Source organism: Xenopus laevis, chromosome 3L, assembly GCF_017654675.1.
Source record: "Xenopus laevis strain J_2021 chromosome 3L, Xenopus_laevis_v10.1, whole genome shotgun sequence".
NCBI classification, from domain to species: Eukaryota; Metazoa; Chordata; class Amphibia; order Anura; family Pipidae; genus Xenopus; species Xenopus laevis.
This window is the reverse complement of record NC_054375.1, coordinates 102,193,140-102,219,790: the sequence shown is the minus strand read 5'-3', so window position 1 is coordinate 102,219,790 and position 26,651 is coordinate 102,193,140. Positions and strand designations below refer to the sequence as shown.

General features: G+C 37.9%; 1 protein-coding gene across 1 annotated transcript in view; it reads left to right on the top strand.

The window, feature by feature from the left end:
• The window catches only part of klf13.L (Kruppel-like factor 13 L homeolog), a 52,292-nt gene extending 31,778 nt beyond the window's left edge, over window positions 1-20,514 (top strand). Inside the window, exon 2 of the mRNA XM_018252996.2 lies at window positions 17,231-20,514. Coding sequence (XP_018108485.1) covers window positions 17,231-17,523 — 293 coding nt within the window. The 3' untranslated portion in view covers window positions 17,524-20,514. The remainder of the gene's footprint in view (window positions 1-17,230) is intronic.
• The last annotated feature ends 6,137 nt before the right edge of the window (window positions 20,515-26,651 follow it).

The window sequence follows — 26,651 nt, the reverse complement described above, 5'->3', positions numbered from 1 at the left end:
AGTGTCCAGTAAAATATTTAAATTCCTGACAAAGCACCCTGTGTGGGACCAAAATTGCAAATACCCAATAGACTCAATTTATTTCATCTGTTTTTCAGCAATAAAACATGTGATTGTTATTCTCTGCATATTGTGTGTACCCAGGTATTACGGTAATACTGTATTTGGGGTGTGTCCTTTGGTATTTTTTGATTTACAATCAATGTTTGGAAATTTCAGCAAAATAATATGCATAATAAGTAAGCATCTGTATTTACACCAATATTCATATATATTATATATATATATATTGCTTTCATGTGTCTGGTGTTTCCTTCATCTTTTATTTTAGAAACACAACCAGATCAGAGGTTGGGGTAAAATTTGGAGTAGTGTAGGATACTTCTGGAACTATAATGTTTTCAAAATACTCTAGGGGATGCGTCATGCTTTCTAACAGTTATTAGTAAAACTAGCTCAGCAAAATCATGGTTTGCTATTATTTTTTATTTATTAGGATGTTATGATACAATGTAAATTGTCTGTTCAACAGATCAAACATGGTTTGTTTATTTTTTGATTTATTTGTACAGTCAGTACACATCTTTTAACAAAATGCACGTATGTGATAAGTCTAGATCCTTCTGTATGATTTAATAAGACTAATGGCACAGAAGGCATTTTGACAGCCGCTGCCCTCTGGAGGTGCACATTGGCAATCAAATCACCACATCTACATGTCACCACTTCTGATATAACTGAATGTAAATTGCCTTATTTAATGCTGCTTCGTGTGCATGCAGTTTGGGCAGTTTTTCTTGCACTTGTATGAGGAGCGATGGCAGATAGACGGGCAATTTGTCTTCTGCTGTTTTCTACAACAAAACCTTTCATGTACCATTAGCTTTTTGGAATCATGAGTGTTTGATTTGCAAATTGTGAATTACCCTTTTCTCCACTTTTCAGATTTTAACCTCAAATAATGACTCTTGAGTACTCACCTGATTTGCCCATTCATCTGGAAAAAATAATTGTAATTATAACATCATCTGGGAGCAGGTTGCGACGTCTAAACGTCTTTATGTCACTGTGCTTCAATCTGAAAATGCCAAACTGCAGTGAAATAACTAGATATAGAAAAACTATAGTTAAAAAAAGCAAATAGTTAAAATCACCAAGCTCAATTTTTAATGACTATTTGGTAGTTTAAAGTGTGATTAATTTCAGTGGAAATATTCATAGTCAAACAAGATTAGTAGTTTTCATGTCTCAGTGAATTTGGGGAAAGATTAGTTGAAAAACAGGATTATAAAGCGTGTTTTCCTAACCTGAGCATACGATTATATCTGACAAGACAAATAAAAGACATTTATCAACATTAATAATGCAAACATAGGTGTCACCAGTAGCTTTACAAAAATTTAAAGGACATATTAGACTGAGTATAGAAGCATAACTCTCTCTAATTCTGAAAAAGTATTCCAAGTGTACTGTTTTTTTTTTTTTATAGCAGTTAAGGGGTATTCACTCCCCCCCCCCAAACATGGAAACCATGTTTCTTGCCTGCCAGCATTTTTAGGACCCAACATGTCCAGCCATATATAACAACACTCACATATGTCTAGCCACGCACTGTTCCATGCCATTTTCAGAGTCCAACCCTTTCCTTGGGGATTGAACCAATGTCTGTTTGGGACTGTTCTGCCTTCAAAGGGACAGTAGACAGATATCTTCATATTTGTGCTTTTGATAAATAAAGTTTACCTTTGTTGACCCAAATTCCCATATTTTGAAGAAGAATTGTAGACTATTTACATGTATTTACCAAGCTATAACTGTTATTCTCTTAATCATTCTGTGTGTTATTAGCCTTAACAAGATATCTGATATTGTTAAATGTGCTATACACATCCCTAGACTTTCACAAAATACCTATGTGAACTAATGCAGCAGGGGAATTACTAATTATCAGCTGGACTTTCTTTTTTCCATCCCCAGAAATAGCTTCACTATGAGACATAAATAAATCCACTGGAGAAAATCATCTGGCATCATCTTCTGCAACAACTTAGAAACAGAGACCCCAGTTTAACTTGTTATGAGTCAAATGAAAATAAGAGAAGCAGCCAGAGGCTTACCTTACATGAACTCGTTTCCATCCTGTTCCAAAATTATAGTTTTTTATTTAGACAGCTGAGCCGTCTGGAAGTTGGCACTTTGCACCTGCTTAGCTCAAAGGGTGGATTTTGCGAAGAAAAGCCACAAATTCAGCCACAGATGTCAGAGTCAAATAGCCAAAATTAACAAGTCACAATATATGTTTTACGCCCTTCTCTAGAAATGTATGGAGAAACATGAGGCTGAAAATAATGTGTTGCATTGTAGTAGATACTTATGGACATATGCTCTGAATTAACATTGTTTTGCTCTAATACAATGATTTCAAGGATTATCATACTGGAAAAAACTTGGCAATATTCACATTCAATGTAGGAATGTCTTTCAGTTGCCATACTCTATCCCAGAAGTAAAACTTTTATTAATGTTCAAAGTGTTTTGAGTTCTCTGAATATTAAATAAGACGAAGAATACCCTGCAATTTGCAAGGAAAGTGGACATAAAGAGATAATTATATATTTACTAGGGGCACAATGCCAATCCCCTCAGGTGTGAACATGTGTTTATATTCCAGATCTACTATTGATTTTGCATAATAATCCCTTAAGTAAAGCAGAACAGGTGTAACTTCACTATAGGCATTGGTGCCAGGATGCCGTTGGTAGATATTTGGTAATTCTACTACTAGGTCATTCTTATCACTGGAGCTTACCTGGTACACGGAAGATCTAATTTCCATCTCTGTTTAATTGGGGACGCTGTGGCATACCTGATACAAAAAGCTCTAGTGTGGCAATACACAAAATAAGTTATGTATATATAATGAAATAAATTAAAGGCAAAGAGGTATAAATGTGTGGGGCATTTCATTATAAGGTAAAGATCCAGATAAATTCTTTACAGAACCCTGCCTGCTAGAGCTCCCCCATTCTGCCTTTGGGCTTTGTTCCCTGCAGGTAACTCTCTTTGCCAAAACTGTTTTATTATACTGCTTTCATACACTTTGGGGTGGACCCGAGTCCAGCTGAGAGAATGAATATTAACTCAGTGTGTGAGTGGTTTATTAACTTTTTAAGTACTAGAAACAAGGCATAAAGGAACATTTAAGTCCACAAGTAATTCAGTTGTGTTTATAAGTGTTTAATCCAGTGCACTGCAGAGTTTCTGAGAATATATTTATATGTGCAGCAGCACTCTGCAATCAAAGTTAACTGCACTGTTTTCCCTGTTTACCCCCTGCTGTGCTGCCTAGTACAGATATGGGCCACAACTTGATTACAATGTAATTCTCCTACCGCACACCTGTAGTTCACCAATCCTGCAAGCTGGTGGTGCGTTCCTTCCGTTGACCCGGCCGGGTCCCTTAGCAACCAATGTGTAAAAGAAACGGATCCGCACACACACCGATTAGTGCAGTCGGGGATTATCCCCTTTTATTCAGCCACCAAACATCAACGTTTCGGGGGGGAACACCCACCCTTCATCAGGATCTGATGAAGGGTGGGTGTTCCCCCCCGAAACGTTGATGTTTGGTGGCTGAATAAAAGGGGATAATCCCCGACTGCACTAATCGGTGTGTGCGGATCCGTTTCTTTTACACATTAGTACAGATATGGGATCTGATATTCAGAGAGTTCGGGTCCTGGGGTTTTCCAGAAAAGGGATCTTTCCATAATTTGGATCTTCATACCTTAAGTCTACTAAAAAAATCATGTAAACATTAAATAAATAGGCTTCCAATATGGATTAACTATAACTTAGTTTGGATCAAGTACAGGTACTGTTTTTTTATTACAGTGAATAAGGAAATAATTTTTAAAAATTTTGATTATTTGGATAAAATGGAGTCTGTGGATGACAGGCATTACATAATTTGGAGCTTTCTGGAAAACGGTTATCCGGATCCCATACCTGTATGTTCTATTTATCACAATGTGCCTGAGTCTGTGTGCCTCTGCCCTGCAGTGGTGCCCAATATGAATGTGAGGTGATCTCATGAGGGGAGACCCTAGCACAGAGCTGCAGAAAAATAGGCACCAAATGACTTGGTTAGCTTGAGCACATGCACATATATTTATAGAAGCTTTGTGTTTTGTAAGAAAGGCTAATGAGTGAGGGATCTTTTTTTTTTACTAGTGGTAGATCACAGGCAATCTGCAGATTCACCAAAAAAATAAATACTAAAATTATAATGAAAATATTATTTGAATACATATTTTGTGTGTGGTTTGTTCTAACAAATTCTGCCAGAATTAAAAATGTACAGAAACAGCCATAGCACCAAAAACAGCTGAACAATACTTTCACTTAGTATGGATGCTTGTTTTCTTTACCTTGGAGCATAGTGCAACCTGGAACTGGAAGGTAAGATGCAAAGCTGTATTTCAGACAATATACCCTATTCACACAATTTTGTAGCTACAAGAAAACTAGTCTTACAGCTATAAGCATAGACTAAACAAAAAACGTGCACTGTCTGGACCTGTCCCGTTGCCTTTCCTTTTACACCAAAGTTAGATCTTAATGAGTTTATCTGCTACCAGGCTACACAAATTGGCCTTCTGTACTGCACATTCACTCGCCCAGGGTGGCACAGAATGCCTGGGCAACTAGAAAAAGATGGGCAAGTGCATTTTTTTTGAAAAGCTAGGTTAGCAGGTTAGCAATTAGAATCGCTAAGAGGTGCCTAACAATTTTGATTTTATCTTTACTACTCCTTTCAGCCAATGTAATTTCCAACAACCTTCAAATAAACATGATTTTATATCCCACAATTCCATACCTCCCAACTGTCCCTTTTTTAGAGGGACAGTCACTCTTTTGACAGCTCAACCTGCAGTCCCTCATTTAATTGCACTGAAGAGCCAGAAAAAGAAACAATGTTTCTAACTTAATTGGCTTTTGGCAGAGAGCCCAGAACAGCCACAACAGAAGATAAGATACATTTGTAATAATTCAAATAAATGTATCTAGATAAGCAATCTTGATAAGCAAATAAGTAATTGCAACAATATAAGATAACAGGTCCCTTGAAAAAATTTAGACTCACTGCTTAAAGAGCACCTTCATTAGCAAAACTGTAATAACTGAAAAAAACCACAGAAATATCTTCAAACTTTTATAACCTGCATAATTTTGTAAAATTAACATGGTAATTAGGGGTGTGGCCACAAAATGGGCGTGGCCAAAAAGATTCACCATGCTAAGCGCAGCAACTTTTTTGTCCCTCTTTTTATTTCCAAAATGTTGGGAGGTATGCAATTCCTTACACACACAGGTGGTTTCTTTCTTTACTGCTCTGTTAGTCACAGAAAATCTAAGACATTGTGGGAAATGGAGTGTTGGCTGAGTTTGAGAGTTGCTGCATAGTTTCTGTGGTACATGTAGCCAGGACCAACAGTGCAGAGAATAGCAGAGACAAGCATATACTGTTTTTACAATTTCAATGACACTTACAAATAACTTTAAAACCTCTGAGAAGTTACATTAAATATATATATTGCAAACATTGTTAGTATTACATTTGCTCTCATAGCAAAAATTTTATAATTGGATTTACAGCCTCTTTAATTTATAATATGGCGTAGTATGCTTCTCAGTGTGCTTTACCAAGGCAATCAGTCAAATCTATTAGACATGTAATTAGGTAAGATTGAAGCTAAAATGGTTTATTTACATCTTTCACTTCCGACAGACCTTCTTTGTCTTCGAGTTTGCAAGGCCTGTACTAATGGCAAACGGGCTTGCCTATTGTCACATTTGCTTTCTTATACAGCATTGCTATATTCTGTATAATATAGAATCTGCTGTGTGTCTATGCCTGGCTGATTTATTATAGATTTAACTGAGCGGTTCAATTTAAAAAATGTAATTGGTGTAAACTTATTCAGTAACTTGTGCAATTTACATTCATTTTCTATTTTTAGAGGGTTCTAAGATATTAGCCACTTTAGAAGTTTTATACTGCTAGGCAGGCTTCAACCCAACAGCTTTTTGAAGGCCCAGAGTGTCAGCCACTCTGTCGATGTACTTTGGGACATGGTTACTAACATTGGAGATAAATATCTCCAGAGATCGCTGGAGATGTTGCCCATGGCAGCCAATCAGCAATTAGATGTAAACAGTCGCCTACAAATTAGAAAACAAAAGCAAAGATCTGAATGGTTGCAATGTACAACATCTCTGGAGATATTTATCTCCAATGTTAGTAAACATGCCCCTTTGTATGTATTTTCTACATTCTTCTGCGTGGCGACAGTCTCCCCGAACTGCCTTCCGTCTGCTTGAATGAAGAATCGCCTGCGCTAATGCACTCGCAGCGCTTCGATTTCTGTAGTCGCCCGAAGTTGCCTCACGAGGAAACTTCGGGCCACTTCGGAAATAGAAGTGCCGCGAGTGCATTAGCGCAGGCGATTCTTCATTCAAGCAGACGGAAGGCAGTTTGGGGAGACTGTCGCCACGCAGAAGAGGCGAATAGTCGCCAGGCAGTTCGGGGAGATTGTCGCCACGCAGAAGAAGCGATTAGTCGCCAGGCGACTAAATCTCCCCGTCTGCCCCAACCCTTAGTTCAGCCAACAGACTGGTAATTGCATTGTAATAATGCAAATATCTCAGAAACCAAATTAAACAGAAAACCACACCATGCAAGTTTATATGAATTGATTTTACTTTCACAAGCTGATATATTTATCAAAGCATTGGCTAATCCACACCAGGATTTTTCTCCAACTATATAATATATAAATGTAAACCATGCATTTTCGCATCAAAATTCGTGTGTGTACTTGGGCCAGCGCTATGCCTGTCAGTTCACTTATACCCCAGTGCATTTCTGTGTGCCAGATCATGTCTGAATCAGCAATCCTGCATGCCATTTGCACTACACAATTATTTTCTGCGTTGTAATGAATCATTCCAGCATGGAAAATAAATTGTTAAATATTGAGCTGTTAACTCTTTTACGAGCTGTACACATCGATATAACTCGTAAAAAGTTAATGATCGATTGTAAATCAGCCCCGTAGCGAAGCTGCATTCATGTCCTCATTATGCTTTTTACTCTTTGAACGTATGGGGGATAAGCTTGATTTGCTTTTATTTTTCTGCACAATTTCTGTTGCTACAAGAAAACCAGACTTATTGCTATAAGCAAAGACTAAACAAAAGACGTGTAATGTCTGGACATGTCCTCTTGCTTTTCTTCTTACACCAAAGTAAGATCTTGGTGAGTTAAGGACCAAGAAAAAGTCATGCAAATCTGTTCAGGAACAGCTGCATTATTGTGCTATGGTCTTTAAGAATCCAACCCAAAGCAATGAATGTTTTCATATTGAATAAAGAACCATAATGAAAGCAGAATGGCAGACTTATATTATATTATTATATAATATTATTATTTCAAGATTTTTTTTATAGTTTTAACAAGATCTATTTTAGGAAGCAATTACAGTCCTTTTAGCCCCACTCCCTCGAGTATTTCTGTCCTAATTTTAGCAGAGTAAGAGACAGGGTGTTACAGACTTTATATGCTCTATGTCTGGCTGAGATGCGGTCTTAAAGAAACAGTAAAATAAAAGTTATTGTAATGTACTGTTGTCCTGCATTGGCAAAAGTGATGTGATTGCTTTAGAGAGACTACTATAGTTTATACAAATATGCTCTATGTAGCCATGGGGGCAGCCATTTAAGCTGAAAAAGTAGAAAAGGCACTGGATACTTAGCAGATGACAGATCTGTAAAAGCTCTGTAATGGAAGACAATGGTATTCTACACAGTGCATCTGTTATCTGCTATGTAACCTAAGCCTTGAATGGCTGTCCCCATGGTACCGTGTTTATATAAACTATAGTAATTAACGCTATAGTAGTAAACACACCAATGCAGGGAAATAATACATTATATCAATTGCTTTAAAACACTTTGATTTGTTGGTGTTAGTATTCCTTTAGGCACTTTTGATCTCTGTTTCTAAAGGGAAAAAGTTGTTTTTAGAATGCTGCCACTTTAAAGTATAATGCCTAATGCTGCTGCTGACAAGCTGTCACTAAACATAAAACCTGCAGTATTGGGAATGCCTCTGTGAAATGAAGTTGCATACTCCTACTCTGCTTTTGTAAGCCAAAAAATAATGAAATCACAATGCTATGAATATAGCTCATAATGTTGAATTTCACAAAAAGAGAAATATTTTCACACAGTACCTGTAGGAAGAGCACAAACACCGGCCAAATATCCACACCCTTTTTCCTTTATAAAGCAGTGTTTTTTAAGAAAGGAATGCCATACTGCCAGTGGTGTAACTAGATATATTATCCCCCAATCACCATCAGTTATACAACCCCATCTCCTGGATTTTGTGTATGCATTTATACAGAAACATAGGGATGGAAACTGACATGATCAGATAAAGTGTTGAAAAACAATGGCAGGATTTGTTTTTCTATTTATTGTCTGCCAGATATTTATTCTAATAAAGTTTTCAGAGATCTCGCAGCACATGTTAATCTTTACCCATTGGTAGAAATGGATAAACTGATGACATACTACACAGTACAATGTTTCAGTGTAACATTGTACTTAACATTTTCCTGTAACTATATAACAAGCTCCTCTTATAAATACCTCATGTTCCTTTGCAAGGAAGATTAGCAAATGACTTGGTTTGATTGACATCATTATTCCGGTCTTGTGATGTGACTGGTTTCCAGTTTATCATTATAATGCGTCTTAAATCAATTCATTTGGTTTGTTCTAGCATACTGGCCAGTTGAAGGATTTCTTGTTAAAGGGCATTTCACCTTCCAACACTTTTTTCAGTTTAGTTATTTTCAGATAGTTCACCAGAAATAAAGTATTTTTTCACTTCCTCTCTGTGATAGTTTTCCTAATACTGAAGTTTAAAGATTCATTTTTCACCTTCTTATGTCTTTCTAAAGCGGGGGGTCACCAACTCTGTAACCGTTCTACATGATACGTTTAGTTGATACATTTTTGGCCCTGCTGAGCAGCATCCGAGTGTCATTAAAGGCAGCTGTTAGAATTAATACAATAGTTGCTAATACTCCACAGATACTGCCAAGTAATGTATCAACTAATGTAGCAAATTTTAACAGGAACTTTAAACGGTAGTTCTAGTAATTTGAAAACAGCTGAACTGAAAAAAAGTGTTTAGAAGGTGAACAGCCCCTCTAAATATACATACAGTATATGTTCACTAGAGACACTTGACAAAAAATGGGATACACTGACAACTTTGACACATTAACACAAGTCTGCTGTTTTATTATTCAAATGCCTTACTTCTTTTTCCCTATTTTTCCCTATTTATGGCATCTGTAATGTTACATACATATGCAGTTTTAACTTTGGGCTCAACGCACTTCTCTACACTCCTTTTTAGCCCTCAACCACTGCGGGGCACACATAAGTTATACATACAGTATAACTTGTGAAGGGAGCCAGGAAATTAAATTATTTTTTTATAAATAGCAGCAATGGGAATATTTAAGAATTATACTTATTTGCCATTTGATATAATTACATTGACAGAAAGAAATCCATGCCTTCTAATTAATCATCTTTTATGTTTGGCAGTAATGTTTTTCACTTAAATTTCTTTGTGCTGAATGGATTAGCCCTATGTCACACCACAAAGACTGGTAGCTGCTAAGACTAATGCATACAAGGGCCGATCTTGGCCTACGGAAAAAGCAGGTGAAGAATCAGCCTTAAGCTGACATCTGCTTTATTCTTTTAAAAAAATATCTCCCTGTTGGCTTCACTCCTGTTATAGTCTGCTAAAGTTTTATTGTATTTTATTTAGGTGTGGACAGAATCCTGTATTCAGTTCCGGATTCAGCCAAGATTTGGCCTTTTTCAGCAGGATTAGGATTCAGCCAAATCCAAGTGCTTGGCCCATCCTAATATGAATCCAAAAATCATGACTTTTCGTCACACAAACAAGGAAGTCCATAAGTTTTTACTTTTTTTTTTTAACTCTCTTTCCTCCTCATTGCCCAAATTTCCATACGCAAATTAGGGTTAGAATTCCGTATTCGGGTGAACCTTTCATAAAGGATTTGGGATTTGGCCGAATCCTAAAAAAGTGGGTTTGGCGCATCCCTAATTTTATAATGCTCATTTCATTCATGTATATGTACAGGTATGGGACCTGTTATCCATAACAGGGGCCTGCGGTTTCTCAGACAACGGATCTTTCCGTAATTTGGATCTTCATATCTTAAAAATATTAGAAAATCATGTAAACATTAAATAAACCTAATAGGCTGGTTTTACTGCAAATATTGATTATTTATATCTTAGTTGGGATCAAGTAAAAGCTACTGTTTTATTATTACAGAGAAAAGTAAAATAATTTTGAACAATTTGGATTATTTAGATAAAATGGGGTCTGTGGGAGATGGCCATTTCGTAATTTTGAGCTTTTTGGATAAAGGGTTTCCAGATAATGGATACCATACCTGTAATTCTGTTTGTACCCCCTGTCTGTGCAATGTACAGTGCTGCATATACAAGTAGCAATATAATAATATATACATACCTTTGGGCCAGCTGGCTTGCGTAATGGAAGGTCATGAATTGAGACGGAGGATAGGGCAGTGCCTGGAGAAATAGGCTATGTCCTCTGAGATTCAGTAACTGAAGTGAACTCCAGAACCTCCTTGGTAAATTCAGAGGTCAATACTACAGAGTCAGCTCTGGGTTCTGTCAAAAACAACCCCTACGTATTAGATCAAGAAAGTCTGTTTTGAGTCATTCAAAAGACATTTTGTTTTTTGGCATGATATACAGTATGCCAGATTAGTTGTTATTCATTTAGCTTTTGAGTGAGTGTTCAGCCAGCCCTAGGCTTGAAGCTGTCTTTATAAAACTGCACTTCCCACCAGCCTCAAAAGATCAGGTATGATGGAGGATGATGGGATTTGAAGTTCAACAACAGTCTACAGGACTAAACTTTCCCTTCCCAATGTCTTTGCTGTAAACTATAGCTTGCCTAGTCACATGACAGGGATATTTATAGAATTCACTTGAAGAACCCGTTGTCTGCCTGATCACTCACATGCATCCCACAGACAAGGTTCACTCTTATCTCCCTCTTTAACTGCTTTCATTTGTGTATTGGCTGGTCTCTCCTCCTGCATACAAAGCCAAAACCAACAAGCTTGCTTTGCACACAAACTACACAGTTTAAAACATTTTGTTTTTCACACTCCTCCTAACCTTGTTCTGCATGTTATGTGCTTTTCCATTCCCTGTAAAATGCTTTTATTGTTATCAAATATTTCAAGTCATTGTCTTAATATTTACAGAATACATTCTTATTGAGCAGCAATCAATCTCAGCTGCACAAGCATAGATGTTTATTTTCTGTACACTCCTATACAATTATTTTTCTTTATTATTAATACTATTCTACTTCTAGAGGCCGAAAGATGCGACTTGTTAAGTGGCTTAATAGCTTTTCTGCATAAGTTCCATTGTTAATTCCCTGAGTTGAGGGATAGGATAAATTTTAGTATGGCATGTGATAGTTACCATATTGGCTATTTATGGGCCAGAATAACAGCCCACTCCACCAATCAATATCTAAGCAATCTCGCTTAATTAGAGAATCTTACTACCTACCTCTTCTGTCTTTAGCCTGCTCTCCACTGTATACAGCATAAGGCATACTGAAAGCAAAATGATGCTAGGATCATAGCAATTGCCAAGAAGTGACAGTGCCACACTGACATCTCAAGTTCAAATTCTTCCATATAAAAGAATTTAATAAGCGCTAATATTGCATCATTAAAATGCATTTGAAGTGATGATACAGAAACATGCAAAACCACATTCATTATGAATTCATATATCAGATTAATAGAAGCATCACTGACCCTTCTGCACAACTCCTTGTATATAACACATACAACACAACTAATAATACTCGAGAGGTAATGTGTTTAGCCAGGCCCTCTAACAGGGCCCTCATGTGGTACTAGTGCCCTATGTGAATAACGGCTTGTTCTTTGATAGCACTCTTGTGTGTGGTGCATTTATTCTCACGTGTTTTACTGCTGCACAGGTTTGCAACAGGTACAGCACCATATCTGCATAACAGGCCCAAGGCAACCCGGCCGGCCACTTCGCCCTCCCCCCGGCGCATGAGCGCGCCCATTGTAACGATGTGCGTGGTGGAGCACGCCAGAGAGTGCTGGTGGAGGAACAAGGGGTAGGTGAAAGAAGAGGTATGTGCTTGCCGCCCTCAATTGTTGTGCCCTAGGCACGTGCCTCTTCTACCTACCCCTAGTTCCGGCCCTGCTGCATTAGGATACTGAAAACTGAAGTAATGCAGATATGTCCTTTGCATGCACTACTTTCCATAAATAAGAAAACAGTTAAAGTGATACTGACCCTAAAAATGTTCTTTTGAAAATATTAATCTACATTAAGAGTTACCTATAGGTCATGTTGATCATTTTTCTCTGATAGTTCTGCTTTTGTAAGTAATTGTCACTTGAAGTTCCTAAACCTGACTGTTTTGACTGTCAGAGTTTCTAATGCTAGCCGACGCAAATATGGCAGCCCCCTCATACAGGGTAGTAAGAAAGATAATGTAAAAGCATCAGGCAAATGCTTTTATGGCAAAATTATAAATACAATTCACAGACAATTATTATGTTATGATACATTTTAAGAAAGTTTATTTTCTGATCTCAGTATTTCTTTAAGAGCAGTGCTACTCACCAGCACACACAGTGCACAAATAATTATGTACTCACACAAATAATTTGGACCCACGCACTGCGTGGACATATGTAGCCTATAGAAAATAAGAGAGAACATTGGTGGCTCACATTTGAGAATAATGTATAAGGACATTTTCTTTTGGGTTGGTCTACTTTCAAATCCTACAAACAAAAACTACAATATAGGTACTGACACACTGAAAAGTTAAAAAGGTGAGAGGTGAATATGAAATTTATGCTCAGTGTACTCTGGCCTGCCATTGAGAAGCTAGGCTTAGTGGTTGTTAAAAATCATCAAAATATCATATCAGTCAAGGAACTACCGGGGGAGCAGGGGGTGCGAGCAGGCCAATGCCCGCACCCCCTCAGGGCCCCCCGGCAGCTCACGCGCCACTGACAAATGCGGCCATACAGAGGGGGCGGGGCCCGGCTGCGCGTCACACACTAGGGCCCGCCCCCCTCTAGTGACGCTACTGATATCAGTGTTACATTGTTCTTAGTAATACAGGTATGGGATCCGTTATCCGTGACCTGTTGTCCCAAAAGCTCAGAATTGCAGAAAGGCCGTCTCCCATACCCTCCATCTTATTCAAATAATCCACATTTATAAAAATTGTTACCGTATATACTCGAGTATAAGCCGACCCGAGTATAAGCAGAGGTACCTAATTTTACCTACGAAAACTGGGAAAACTTATTGACTTGAGTATAAGCCTAGACACAACTACAGCCCTGTCTCCCAGCAGCGCACATTCCGCCAAAGCGACCCCCCCAGCGATCAACCGGACTTCTTTGCAAAGTTGATGGTGACAGAGAATTGCCAAACGGATTACTGTGTGCATTGTCCCACTACCATGTGCAGAGGGTGCTGTGTGATATTGCCATCACTGTTAAGCCTTCATATAACAAACAGAGGGCGCTGTGTGATATTGCAGTCACTGTTATTCTTTCATATAACCAACAGAGGGCGCTGTGTGATATTGCAGTCACTGTTATTCTTTCATATAACCACAGAGGGCGCTGTGTGATATTGCAGTCACTGTTATTCTTTCATATAACCAACAGAGGGCGCTGTGTGATATTGCAGTCACTGTTATTCTTTCATATAACCAACAGAGGGCGCTGTGTGATATTGCAGTCTCTCCCCAAGCCAACTGTTGGTATAGGAATAATTAAAAGTGACTGCAATCTCAGCTACTGCCCACTGACTCGAGTATAAGCCGAGGTAGACTTTTTCAGCACATTTTGGATGCTGAAAAACTCGGCTTATACGTATATAGTATATACGGTACCTTTTTCTCTGTAATAATGAAAATTGTACTTGATCCAAACTAAGATTTAATTAATCTTTCTTGGAAGAATAAGAATCCAGCCTATTGGGGTTATTTCATGTCTACATGATTTACTAGTAGACTTAAGGGGGCAAATTCACTAACCTGCGGAGTTGCGCCAGCGATGCTTCACTGCACTTCACCTGGCGAATTTTCCCAGCACCCAGCTAAAATGCGAAGTTGCACTAGCGAAACTTCACCAGGCAAATAGAAATTGCGTTAGCGAAGGGGAATTTGCATACGGCGGGAACTTAAAGTTTGAATGGACGTATATGTTACGGCAAATACATTACACTAGACAAGCCCAGGGAACCTTAATAAATGCAAATAGAGATGTTTTATTGCCCTACACATGTGCCCAGAGTATAGTTTATGTGCCATATGTTATGAAAAGTAGGGGGGAAGCAGGGTACCCAAAAAAATTTTTTTTAGTCCTTTTGCAGGCTATCACCCATGAAAAGGCAAAAGACGCCCAGCCTTTTTTGGGACTTAGATAAAATGTGACTTTTTTTTTGGAAGTCCTATCTACTCTATTGCACTTTGCCAAGTCTGAGCTGGCGAATCCAAGTCTGGCGTAAGAGGTAACGTTCAGTAAAATCAACTTCTTAGTGAATTTGCGCAATAATGATCTTTAGCCCTAGCGAAAATTCACCTGGCGTTAGAGTGCGAAGTTGCGATAGAGTCTATCTCCTTCGCCAGCGCCCATTAGTAAATAGGCGAAGTATCGAAACTTACTTAACGCTAGCAAATTTTTGCCAGTGTTCACCACTTCGCACCTTAGTTAATTTGCCCCAAGGTATGAAGATACAAATGAAAAAGATCCGTTATCTGGAAAACCCCAAGTCCCGAGCATTCTGGATAACAGGTCCCGTACCTGTAATTGTTTTTTTATATAGAATGCACTGGTTTCTGCACTGCCATCTATTGTTAATGTGAATGAATAACTATTCAACTTTGTATCATGAATGTGATATTGTATATATACAGTATATTGTGAAGTGGTCCCTAAGCTCAGGTAATTTACAGCAGCCCAACGCATGCACTGTGAAATAGCAGAAAAAATGCAGCTACTGGGGGCAACTTTAAAGGCATTACTGTGGTGGCCGTGGCCTGAAACACAAGCTAAAACTATAAGCTTTAACACCTCTAGCCTAATTGTTTATTGAACTTTGGTTCTTCTTTAAAAGACAGAGCTTTCACTTTCAATTTTTTTCCAGTTACAGTTGGTGAGATAGGGAAAGGAAACCCTGTGATACAAGACAGCAAAACCACATCCTCTTTAAGAGACAACAAAGTCTGTGCATAGCTCTCACAGTTGCAGTTTGAGTGCAGAGCATCTGGTGTAGCTTTCCATGCCACAAGCCTTGCTTTCCTGGCACCTTACCCATGTTTACGCAAGTAATTGAAAAGAACCGGATAGGTGTTACCCAAAGACAGCATGAAGTGTTTTCATAGGTGTTATACTCCGAGGTTTAGGCAACGTCACTGAAAGGAAATTTAACAGCTAAATGTGCAGTCAGCAGGCAAGGCTGTTTATTCAAGGCTGGTTAACACTTATTTGTGGTAAGATATGAACTTAAAGTTAAAATCTCTTAATCGTTTGTGTTTAGACAGCCCAAATACTATTTTCTAACATCTACCATGCACTAAAAATATAGGACTGTTGAAAACAGCAATTAAACCAAAATAGTTTTTAAACATTAGCTTAAAGTACAGTATTTAAATATATAAGAAAGTGATATACTCTTAAACGAGAGCATCTGTAGAGCATGTGTTTTGTGTAATACGTTAAGTAAAATTGATGTTTTCAGTTGCTCCTGTTTCATGCAGTTGACAGTTGCCCTTAGAATGATACAGGGTGCGGTAAAGGCCTACCTACTTCACCTGCAAAATAGATCCTGCTGGTAGTTCGCAATTAAGAAGTTATTTCATACCAATGAATGAATTTTCATCTAGGTCAAGACAATCTACAGTATCTGGATGTCTTTATGCCTCCGAATAGTCCCAAGAATTACCAAGAGCTCCATAGGCTATTTTTGTATAATAATGTATAAAAAATAATCAAGCCTATCAAGCAGATCTTGGTGGGCCAAATCAGAATGATCCAGTCATTTGGCACCGGACTTATAAACCCCCCAATGAATATCTGCCTAATTTTTTATACATTTACATATCAACACAGCCTCCTGAGGGCACCTATAAACAAGCCTATAAGTTACCTGTGTATGATGCATTGGACAACACCAATCTAGAGTGTAAAAGATATGGTAAATTTCTTAAACTTCAGCTAAAGGCTGTAATAAACATGTAATAAAGCCATCTGTTTAAATAGAAGCATCTGTTTGGAGGAAAGATGTGCTTGTGTAATGGATTTACTTTTAAAGAAACATCTCTTAGACATGGAAATGGCACTATTTTACATAGCAAGAAAAGACCTGCAACAAATATATCTATAATTTCTTAGTATGAAGCTGTGGAAGCTTGAGCATGAGGTTTTACCCTTTAAAGGAGAACTAAACCCCCCATGGTGGTAAGTCCCCACTTGCCCCCCTCCGCTGGCCTCCCTTCCTGCTTCCCCCCTGAACAGTCTTACCCCTGAATTCTGTCCCCTCTAGAAATAACAATTACACATGCAGAGTGAGCGCTCTTTGTGAAGTGAGTGAGCAATCTTCCAGTGTGCGACAACTACGCATACACCGAAAGAGACGGAAATTGCTGAAGGGTAGGAAGAAGACACAAAGATTAACGAAAAGAAGAAGATGGCACCCGTGAGCTCCACTATGCTCAATCTGCTTGTGTGCTCGCTATTTCTAGAGGGGACAGACTTCAGGGGTAAGACTGTGCAGGGAGGGGGGCCCAGTGGAGGGAGGCCAGTGGGGATTTAGTTCTCCTTTAAGTATCACATACTGTTAAATTTACCATGCCAGTTTAACATAAATTAAATGAAACTTTATACTGTAAAGCCCAGCCAATAAAAAAACACACAAAATAATGAATCACTGGTGACTGAAGCTGAGAATAACCTTGCATTTCTTTGTTTTCTTCCAACAGGGGAGAGACCATTTGAGTGCAGCTGGGATGAGTGCAACAAGAAATTTGCCAGGTCGGATGAACTAGCCCGACACTACCGTACTCACACTGGAGAGAAGAAATTCAACTGTCCAATCTGCGAAAAGCGCTTTATGAGAAGTGATCACTTAACCAAGCATGCCCGCCGCCATGCCAATTTCCAGCCCAGCATGCTTAAGGGGCGAGGTGGCATCAGTTCAAGGAATGGATCTGTCAGCGACTACAGCCGTTCTGATGCATCTAGTCCAGCCATTAGCCCAGCAAGCTCTCCTTAATCTACTTGCACTGGACATTAGCACTTTGCTTCTGCTAATGTGGAACACTTGGATTTTTGGATTTTCTTTTTTTATTACATGCATTTAAATTTTTTCCTTGGTATTTTTTTTAAGTGGATTGAAGATTGCTTATTTTAAACTAACAATGCAGAATCAGTTACCTTTATAAATCTGAAATTCTGTAATTCCTTTAGGTGCAGTTTCTCAAATTTATCCTGGCTGCCTTTCTCTTGGATTTCCAGAATTTTATATATCAATCAGTTTTGGATCTCCAGAATTCAATACTTCCAGTTTTCTACCTCCAGATTACCATATTTTACCTAGATTTTATCTCTACGTGTCTGGCAATCTGCAAATTTTGTACCTCCAGAATTCCATCAAAGTATCTCTTCTGGATCTCCAGAATTCTATTCTTGGCTTCCGTTGAGCCTTCACAGTTCATGTATCTTATCTTGGTGGATCTCCAGGGTTTCATTCAATTCCACATTTCACTACCAATCTCCTAACTGTTTTGTCTTGCATCCATCTCTCATTTACAAATGGCAGTTTTTACTTTAAAGGACAAAGAAAATCTTAAACTAATTCACCTCAGGACTCAAAAAAAAAAAAAAAAGTTGCACAAGAAAAGCATTGATCTACAGCTTAAAGTTCAGTGTTGAATTCACCTCTTCTTCAATATTCCCCTCTCTCAGGGATGAATTCCTAGATTATATAATGATGTCACAGCTTTTTCCTGCAGCCTTATCCTCTTCCTTTACATTTTTATTTGTTTGCACTCAAAGGTATATTGAGTTCAGGCACACTGGGAAATGCCAGTACTGGAAAATGGCGCCCTTTTACTTGGTTTATTTGCAAATAGTCTTATATAATTTTAATGTATATATTATGCATACTCATGTTAAATTGTAAACATTTATATACGCTACCAGTGAATCATTTTGTTGGGTTTTGTGGCATTTGCATTAAGTATCTTAGATTTTCTTTCCTTTTAAACTGTTCTTTTGTTTTGGCTCATGGGTTGTACTGTAAACTCTACAAATGGGATAAGCAACCACTGGGAGCATTATTCCCTTCAGTGTTTAAGGTTACGTGCACATTCTTTAATTTAGTTAGGTCAATAGAAATCAATGCCTCCAACCAAGTCAATTGCAATACGTGCCTGAGAAAGTAGCACTTGTGTTCCTACAGCAGAGTCACACAAATGGCAGCTTCTTATGTACCTCATACTGCAGGACTGAGATTTTGGGGGGAACCCAATTTAGCAAACTGTGCTACTTACTTACCAGTTTATTTAAATGTCTCACTTTTTGGTCAGGGCTTGTACACTTTGGGCTTTCTTTCATCCATGTATTTACAGACACTTTGAAATTTTCTCCCAGGGTTTTTGTGGTTTTGACAACACTGCATTCATATTCCCTACCTTGATAAAAGTGATTTTACCTTCCTTCCCCCCCCCTACAGGGAGCAATGCAATGCATGAATTTACACCACTGTGTACAAGCCTTTAAAATGGTGCATTGGTGCAGATGTGGCCAAGTGCTGGAGCATTGTTGTTCTGCCTGGAAGCCATGGGCCAATTCGTGGTTGGGAATGGGTGAGGTCAAACGTATCGAATGACAGGTTGATTTCTTTATTTTCTGGCAGGACATTATAGGATTGTAACAGGATTATAACCTGTTGCAGAATTTTGTAGATCCCTATAACGCATTTACCAAAGAGCAGAAAAAAACAAAACTATACAAGCACTTTTGCTTCACTTTTGTACAAATTACCCAAAAAATTTACTTTAACTGTGGGTCTTTGACCATGCGACAATATCCATCAACCAGAAACTAGAATCTATGGGGTTGACACAAATTCTTCTGTTGTGTGGCATGTAAATGGTTAAAATTCTCAGTAAAAGATATTGACACAGTCACATTTGAATTTAAGAATATGATGTTATGCTACCATATTGGCTCCTTTGTTAAACGTAAATATCTTCTAGTGAGTGGCAGAATGCTTGCTTAGTTAAAACATGTAAACACTAGCAATCTGGCATATTATTGATCCAACAGTAAAGCTATTACAACTGCATCCTAAAGTAGTTATTACAATGTCCCTTTAATAAAGCAGGATTCAGTTCTAGAAATGGGAACATCAGGTGGGTCATGCAGCAGAGAACAATGGACACGTGGCCTAATGCAGTTTCCAACAATTGCTCCACAATTGAGGAACTCTGAGTATAATTTAAAAATGATGCCTTGCGAAAAAAGTAAACCTGAATCTGTTATAAACTACCTGCGCCTGGCTGTATCTGCATCACATGTCACATGCATAAAACTATCAGCTTCACTCATATTTGGGTACTGCACTTTGGGCTTTTATTGTGTTTCTGTATATGAAAACAATCTGCAATATGGCTAACATAGCAGGATCTATGGAGCCACACTTTACATTTTCTGGGTCTTCTCATCCACCTCATTGAGTAACTCGCTAATCATGATTGGGGTCTTTCTTTTGGTAAATATTATGACCTGGTCAGGAAAAAGTCATGGTAATTGGACAAGAGGGTCTTAAAAATCACCTACCTGTGAATTTAGATCAAGGGAATTGACCAGAGTTTAAATGATTTTTTTCCAGAATGCTAAAGTAACTATTATTCTTTTAAAAAGATGCCTTGTGTCCCTGGACATCATTTTATAGTCAAAATGGCAACCACAGGGTATGAGCAGGGCCTGATAGGTTCTGTGCTTTTTCATCTATATGAGAGTTTGTACCTCAGCCATTTTGAGGTACAGATTGCTTTGGAGATTACAGACTAGAGGAGGGTTTGTTCAGCCTTTGGCCTTCCGGGACAAAGCAGTTGGGATCAGCAGTGAGCTGCAGTTCAAAAGCAGCTGGAGGACCTCAGGTTGAACAGCTATTGAGCAAACATACAAGCTTATTGTAGATAATTTAACAATCACATATGTACTGTAGACAAACACATATATCCACATGAATTCCAAATTAAAATAAAAGGCAGGATGTTGCATCTACTCTAACTGTAACTGAAAGACTAAATATATAAATGTATATATTTGATAGAACATACTATTTCTTCCTATGTCAACATTGGGTTCCATTCATGGCTCCTATCGATAGACAAAAGATAGATATAATTATTGCATAATTTGCATAATAGAAATACTGAAAAATGTACCAATTCAAACACAAACTCTGCAATGTGCTTTTAGTTCATTTAAGTGCAGTGGTACGGGGAGCCCGTGGGTGTTTTATATGCCTTGTGTTTTACTTGTACTTGTTTAGCAGTAGGCAATCACTAAAATGGAACCCCACAACTAATTAAATAATGCATGCTTTAAATGAATACTGCCGTACAGCTGGACACATTTTCTGCCACCTAAACTACCTACCCCATAGAGTAAAGGTGGCCATAGACGCACAGATAATATCGCACAAAAAAATTTTCGTAGAATTTTTGGTGCGTGTATGGTGGGAAAAGCGCCGACCGATATCAGCAGAAGATTTGGATATCCGTCGGCTCGTCGATCGGGCTGGATGGAAATTTTGATCGGGTGCCTTTGAAGGGACTCAAACATCGCCCATTGTTAGTGCTGAATCATCAGATACAGGTAGAATTCTATTGTTTCTACCTGTATATCTGACGATTCTGCTCTACACGTGTGTATTGAAAGATCTTTTCCAAGAAAGATCGTAATTGTTACGTCTATGGCCACCTTAGCGTCCTTCTGGTAAACTATTTTTACTAATCCAGTAGTGGGATTCCAATAGCCTGCTACTATACAAGTATGGATTTCTATTCCCCAAACTGACAGCCCAAGGCAGAGCAGTTAGGGTGCCCAATGACTTGGTGAGTGTACAATCACCTGAATCTATACCTGAATAGTCTTTATTGGCCACAGTCTGGATTGCTTGAAAGCTCCTGTGATGGTAATTTGTAATGCCACTGGCTTTTATTCTGCTTGATAGATTCCTATAGGAAATCTATTATTTATGTACATGTTGCACCCATATGAAATTGTATTTTGGATTATTAATGATTATTTAGAATTTTCAACCCTACTGAAATTATTAAAGGTTAAAATATACTGGACTTATAGACCTATGTTCTGTCTTTAAATGAGAGAGGATAGTGTTCTTTTGCTCTGATCTCCCAGAGGCAAGTCCTGCTTTGTGCTACAAGAGGAGGCCAGGTGCATCTTCCAGTCAGTAGAAAAGTTAAGTGAAGCATAGTAACAAGTATTTTTCCCTGTAAACAGACAGTAGAGATTCAAATTATGTAAGAAAACTATGTCAGTACAGAATACTGTTCCACAAAGGAGCAATTTGCATTTTAGACACGGTTTCTTTTAAGCAAATCAGTCTATAAACCTGTTGACTAAACTTTAAGCAAATGTGAAGATAGTAAGAAATATTTTAAGTTGTTATTGTGCCAAGCAATGAAACTATCCCTCTAACATGAGAGACTAGGGCTGCTTCCAAAAGTGCAGTTTTTCAAGGGCTGACATGAGAGCCGCTCATATCCGCTTCATTTGGATAATCTAGGACCAACCACATGGGCTGTTATCAAATGAAACACTTGATTGTAAATATGGCTGTTACAGTAACTATCCCACTATAACTTACTTACTCTTAGGCCAAGGGAAAACAGAGTGTATTTTTTCAGGCTGAGAGAAATGAATCTGCTCCATGCCCCATCTCAATTGATCTCAATTAGACCGCCTGCAAAAATACACAGGCTGAGAGCAGCAGAGCCTACGCTCCATGTGCCCTTGGCCTAAAAGCAAGGAGACAACATCTGCATTGCTTGCATTAAGCCCGTTGTGTAGTCTGATAGCCAGTTAAAGTAGCCAATCACTTTGAGCCCATCATGATTTCTGCACATTCAAGGTTTTAGCTGCACTCTACGGGACTGCCTCTTCCCATCATTTAGGGTCACATCAGGGTTCCAAATCACCCATGTGGCCTTAGTGGCAAGAATACAAACGGTAATTGTGTTGTAGTTGTGCCTAGTTTGTCACAGAGACAAAGTGGCCAGGACATTCACCATAGCACAGCAGTTGCCATGACTTACATGCCCAAATTAATTTGCAGAAATGAAATGATTTAGGTAACCAGAAAAAACAAAAGGTTTTAGCCAAAGTTAAAAAGGTTGCTTAACCACCACCAAGCCTTGCAACATCAGACTAGGTCCATGGAGCTCTGGCTTAACACTGCTTATTAATTGGCCTCTGTGGCCAGTATTATCCAAATATTACATTTTTAAAAAGACAACTATTGCAGCAATTTTTATTTTCTTCTTGATCAAAAAAAGTACAATACTGAAATACCTCTTGAACGTCAAATCAATTCTTCTACTCAAATGGCGCAGTGTTGTTTTTGGGCAATTAAAGGATGTGCCCATGCATGTGTGGATATTGGCTGCTGATTCAGCACTGCTTATTGTCCGGATGGGCTCGTTCACATATTGATGGGCTGTGAGGAAATGCCACGAGCCATGGGATAAATGGGTTTGTTTATGGTCTGAAGACCAAACATTCAGATCAGCCCATTGGTGACCATATTGGCTAAAGATTCTGGTCATTTTGGCAGCCTTAGCATTGAAAGTGAAATGTTCTTATGTGCCATGGTCTGAGCTCTACACAGCACACACAGCTTCCATACTCGAGAGAGTTTTAACAGGGTGTCTTCATAATATTCAAGAGATGTTTTATATGTAATGTTCTGGGGGTTTCCTGAACTTGAACTTCCTTCTGCCTTACCTGAAAAATGGAAACCTTTTGCTGATGAATAATTTTCCAGTCTCAAATCACACTTTTGAAATATCACATGAAAATAATACATTTTGTTTGCTGGTTTAGAATGTGCAAGTTCAGGATGTTTTATACTTTATAATACAAATTTTTATTCTCAATAACCATAAAACTATTTTTCAATTTTACAGCTGCAGAGTGTAAAATAATAGCCATTATCTCACAGAGAAGCTGTAAATTCTCACTGTGTTTCTGTTAATATGTAACGGGTGTATTTTCGTATTATTCTCATAGTAATAATATCACATAGCTCCTAAGGTATAGAGTTCGCTATTACATGTACAAGTAAACAGCATATTTGTGTAGATCTGGGACATCGCTACTCAGATTACTCCGCATCAGTACCTCTGTACTCAATATGTAAAGGTAAAATCTCTTTAAATATAGCCAAACACCTTCTGCAGGGTAGTAAGTGTGTTCTACAGAATTATATATATTATATATACATATATCAGAGAATTTACAGCATAATAAATATATTGATTAATATGTGGGCATTGATACATAAGATTCCATAGAACTATGTCTGGGCATTTAGACTCCACTTATTTATCATAAAGTGCAATGCGGTGCTATTTCTCATTTCTGACTGCCTCTTAAAGGGTAATAAAGGCAGGGGAAAAAAATAAATATGCCGAAAGTGCTCCCATGAGAAGTGTTGCTATTTACTTTAAAATAACATAAATGCTTATAAGAAATGTACATTTCTTTTATTTTGCTTAATATTTGCAGGATTTCACTGCTGATTTCATGATTTTGAATAGTAACTATGTCGCTTCTGTGCTGGCCAGGCTAACTCCCAATCGTTAATGGTCAGATGCAGGAAACAACTTACTTCCACTACTTCTCTGCACATTTGTCTTACTAATTGTAAGATGTTACATTTAAAAGGCTAAACCATCTAATAAAGAGAAAGGGAGATAAATCGAGAAATGCTTTCAGCATTAGACAACTAACCAGTGTGGAGTTACTGTTAAAAATCATAAACGAAAGAAAATAAAAAGTGAATTATGTAAATAGTCAGAAGCGCAATGTTAGGATTTTTTCATTTTAGTTTATTTTCTATTTACTTTTTTTTTTACATATGTCTTTTCTATAAAGCGCTGGTGGTACTGCTCTTGGCTTGGGGATATTGCAGGAGCTGAGTCTTTCTCGAAACCACTGATTTAATAAAAGTGCAGTAAATTGCAACGTGCTCACAGGAAAACGCTCTGCATATTTAATTTTATCTAAGCCTTTAGGACCCCTTTAAGCAAATGATTTTATTAATATGATATATATAAATATGTTTTTGCTTGATTTATCTCTTACTGAGCACTCGATGCGTTGTAACACTTTAATAACAGTTTTTCTCCTGCTTCAGCTTTGATGTGATTTGTCTCTTTAAAAGGGAAGTTTTTATCCATCTTTGGGAATGAACCACATTAGTGACACACGTGCGTAGCTAACGGCTGCATTCCGACAGAGAACAACTATTGCATGCAGGAAAATAAGGACTATCTTCTGTGTATTGTTTGCTTTTTCACAATGTGTAGCTGGTTAATCTTACAGTTTTGTGGCTTTGTGGCAACTACAGTTATATAAAGGTTTCGATTTTGCTTTAAAAATCAAATTGTCTAGCCGTCTAAATGCTTCATTTGGTCCTTTTATGGAGATGTATAAAGGAAAAAAAAATCTCACCACATTCCACTTTTTTAAATATTATGTTAACTTTTTTAATTATTTCAGGATCTTTTTTCTTTGGTTGATTTTTTTTATAAAATATTGTTTTCTATGCATTATACCATTCCGTACGAAAGAGAACTGCTGCAGCAGACCTGATGGTGTTAAGAAACACCATTAAATGTTATGTGAAATATTCTATGTTTGTTTTTCTTTGTGGATTTATACGACTGAGTTTGGGAGATATTAACCTTTTGCGACACATATTTACACTATCTGAGTAAATGAAATTTACTTTAGAGGGTTAGATCAAATGGGGTCGGGGGAATCTCCTGCTGCCGAATGATGAAGAGAGCCATTAATTGATCTGTATATAAACCTAAAGATAAGTTGTGTTATGCATAATTCTGCCACTGTATGCATACATTTTATTAATAAAAACAACAACATTAAATGGAGCAGTTGATACAGACTATTACTATAACAGCTGCCACCCGGCCAGAAGGGCATTAGCAGACCGAGAAGTCAGTTTATCCATGGTTTAAGTACAGGACATTTATGGATTACTCAGCTGTCCCTATTTGAAGGTAAAACTACTAAGGCATGTTAAGGCCTGGATCTTTGGAATAGAACAGTGGTTCCTAAACTTTCTGCATGGACACCTTTAGAAGTTTCAGACATTACGTAGCCACCACAGACTGCTCTTCTGCAGTCACACACTTATGCTACATGCTCACTGAAAACAATGGGTAAAAAAAATGCTTTTTGATAAATATTTTGTTAATATTGTACCTGCGTAGTGAAGGGCACACAAACTTTCTCAGAATGCAGCAGTTCTGTCATGCTTTATGGCTAAGATTCTAGCTGTCTTTGTTACAGACCATTTTGTCACAGTGGGTTAGTAAGATAACAACCCATAACAGGATTTATTAGGTGAAGATAGAAGCAGCTGTGACAGTATCTCTACACTTATATCTGAAGTGATTTTATTTTGTACAATTAGCCTATGACTAACTGCCAAACAGATTATAGGGCTTTGCATTCCTGTGTTCTACCCAAAAACATTGGAGGAAATACAGTGGCATTAAGAAATGCTGCTTTAACAGAGCAGTTGTGATTTACTACACAGTTTAGCCCACTTTTCTGTTTGTGGAATGAATAATTTGTAATTGCAATAATTTGTATAGCTGTACGGGCAAATCATCCTCTGTTTAGCCAAAGCTTGGTTGAAGCATAATCTGTTCCTTCAAAAAAGCTATGATCATATCCCTTTTAAAAGCTGTTTTTTTACATTTATATTAATAATAATATATAATAATCAGTGCAGTGTTGAGAAACCTAGTTCTATATGTTTGTTGTAACATGAGTCTCAAGGTTGGTGGCAGTTTGTCTGGTCAAGGAGGATGTTTGTGGCAGCTGCCCGGGACACACAGTTGTTAGCACAGTTTTCAAGCTTCCTAATATGCAATTGAGTAAAAGCTTGTATATTTTATATAAACGGCTTCATAAAAAAGATTGATTAACACCAGAATGTATAAGTCTTCAACTTGGATAGAAAAATATTTCCAATAGCAACATAAATCCCGGTGTAAACCTAATTATGGCAAATTCTATACCTCCACTCAGAGCCACACTTATTACAACTCG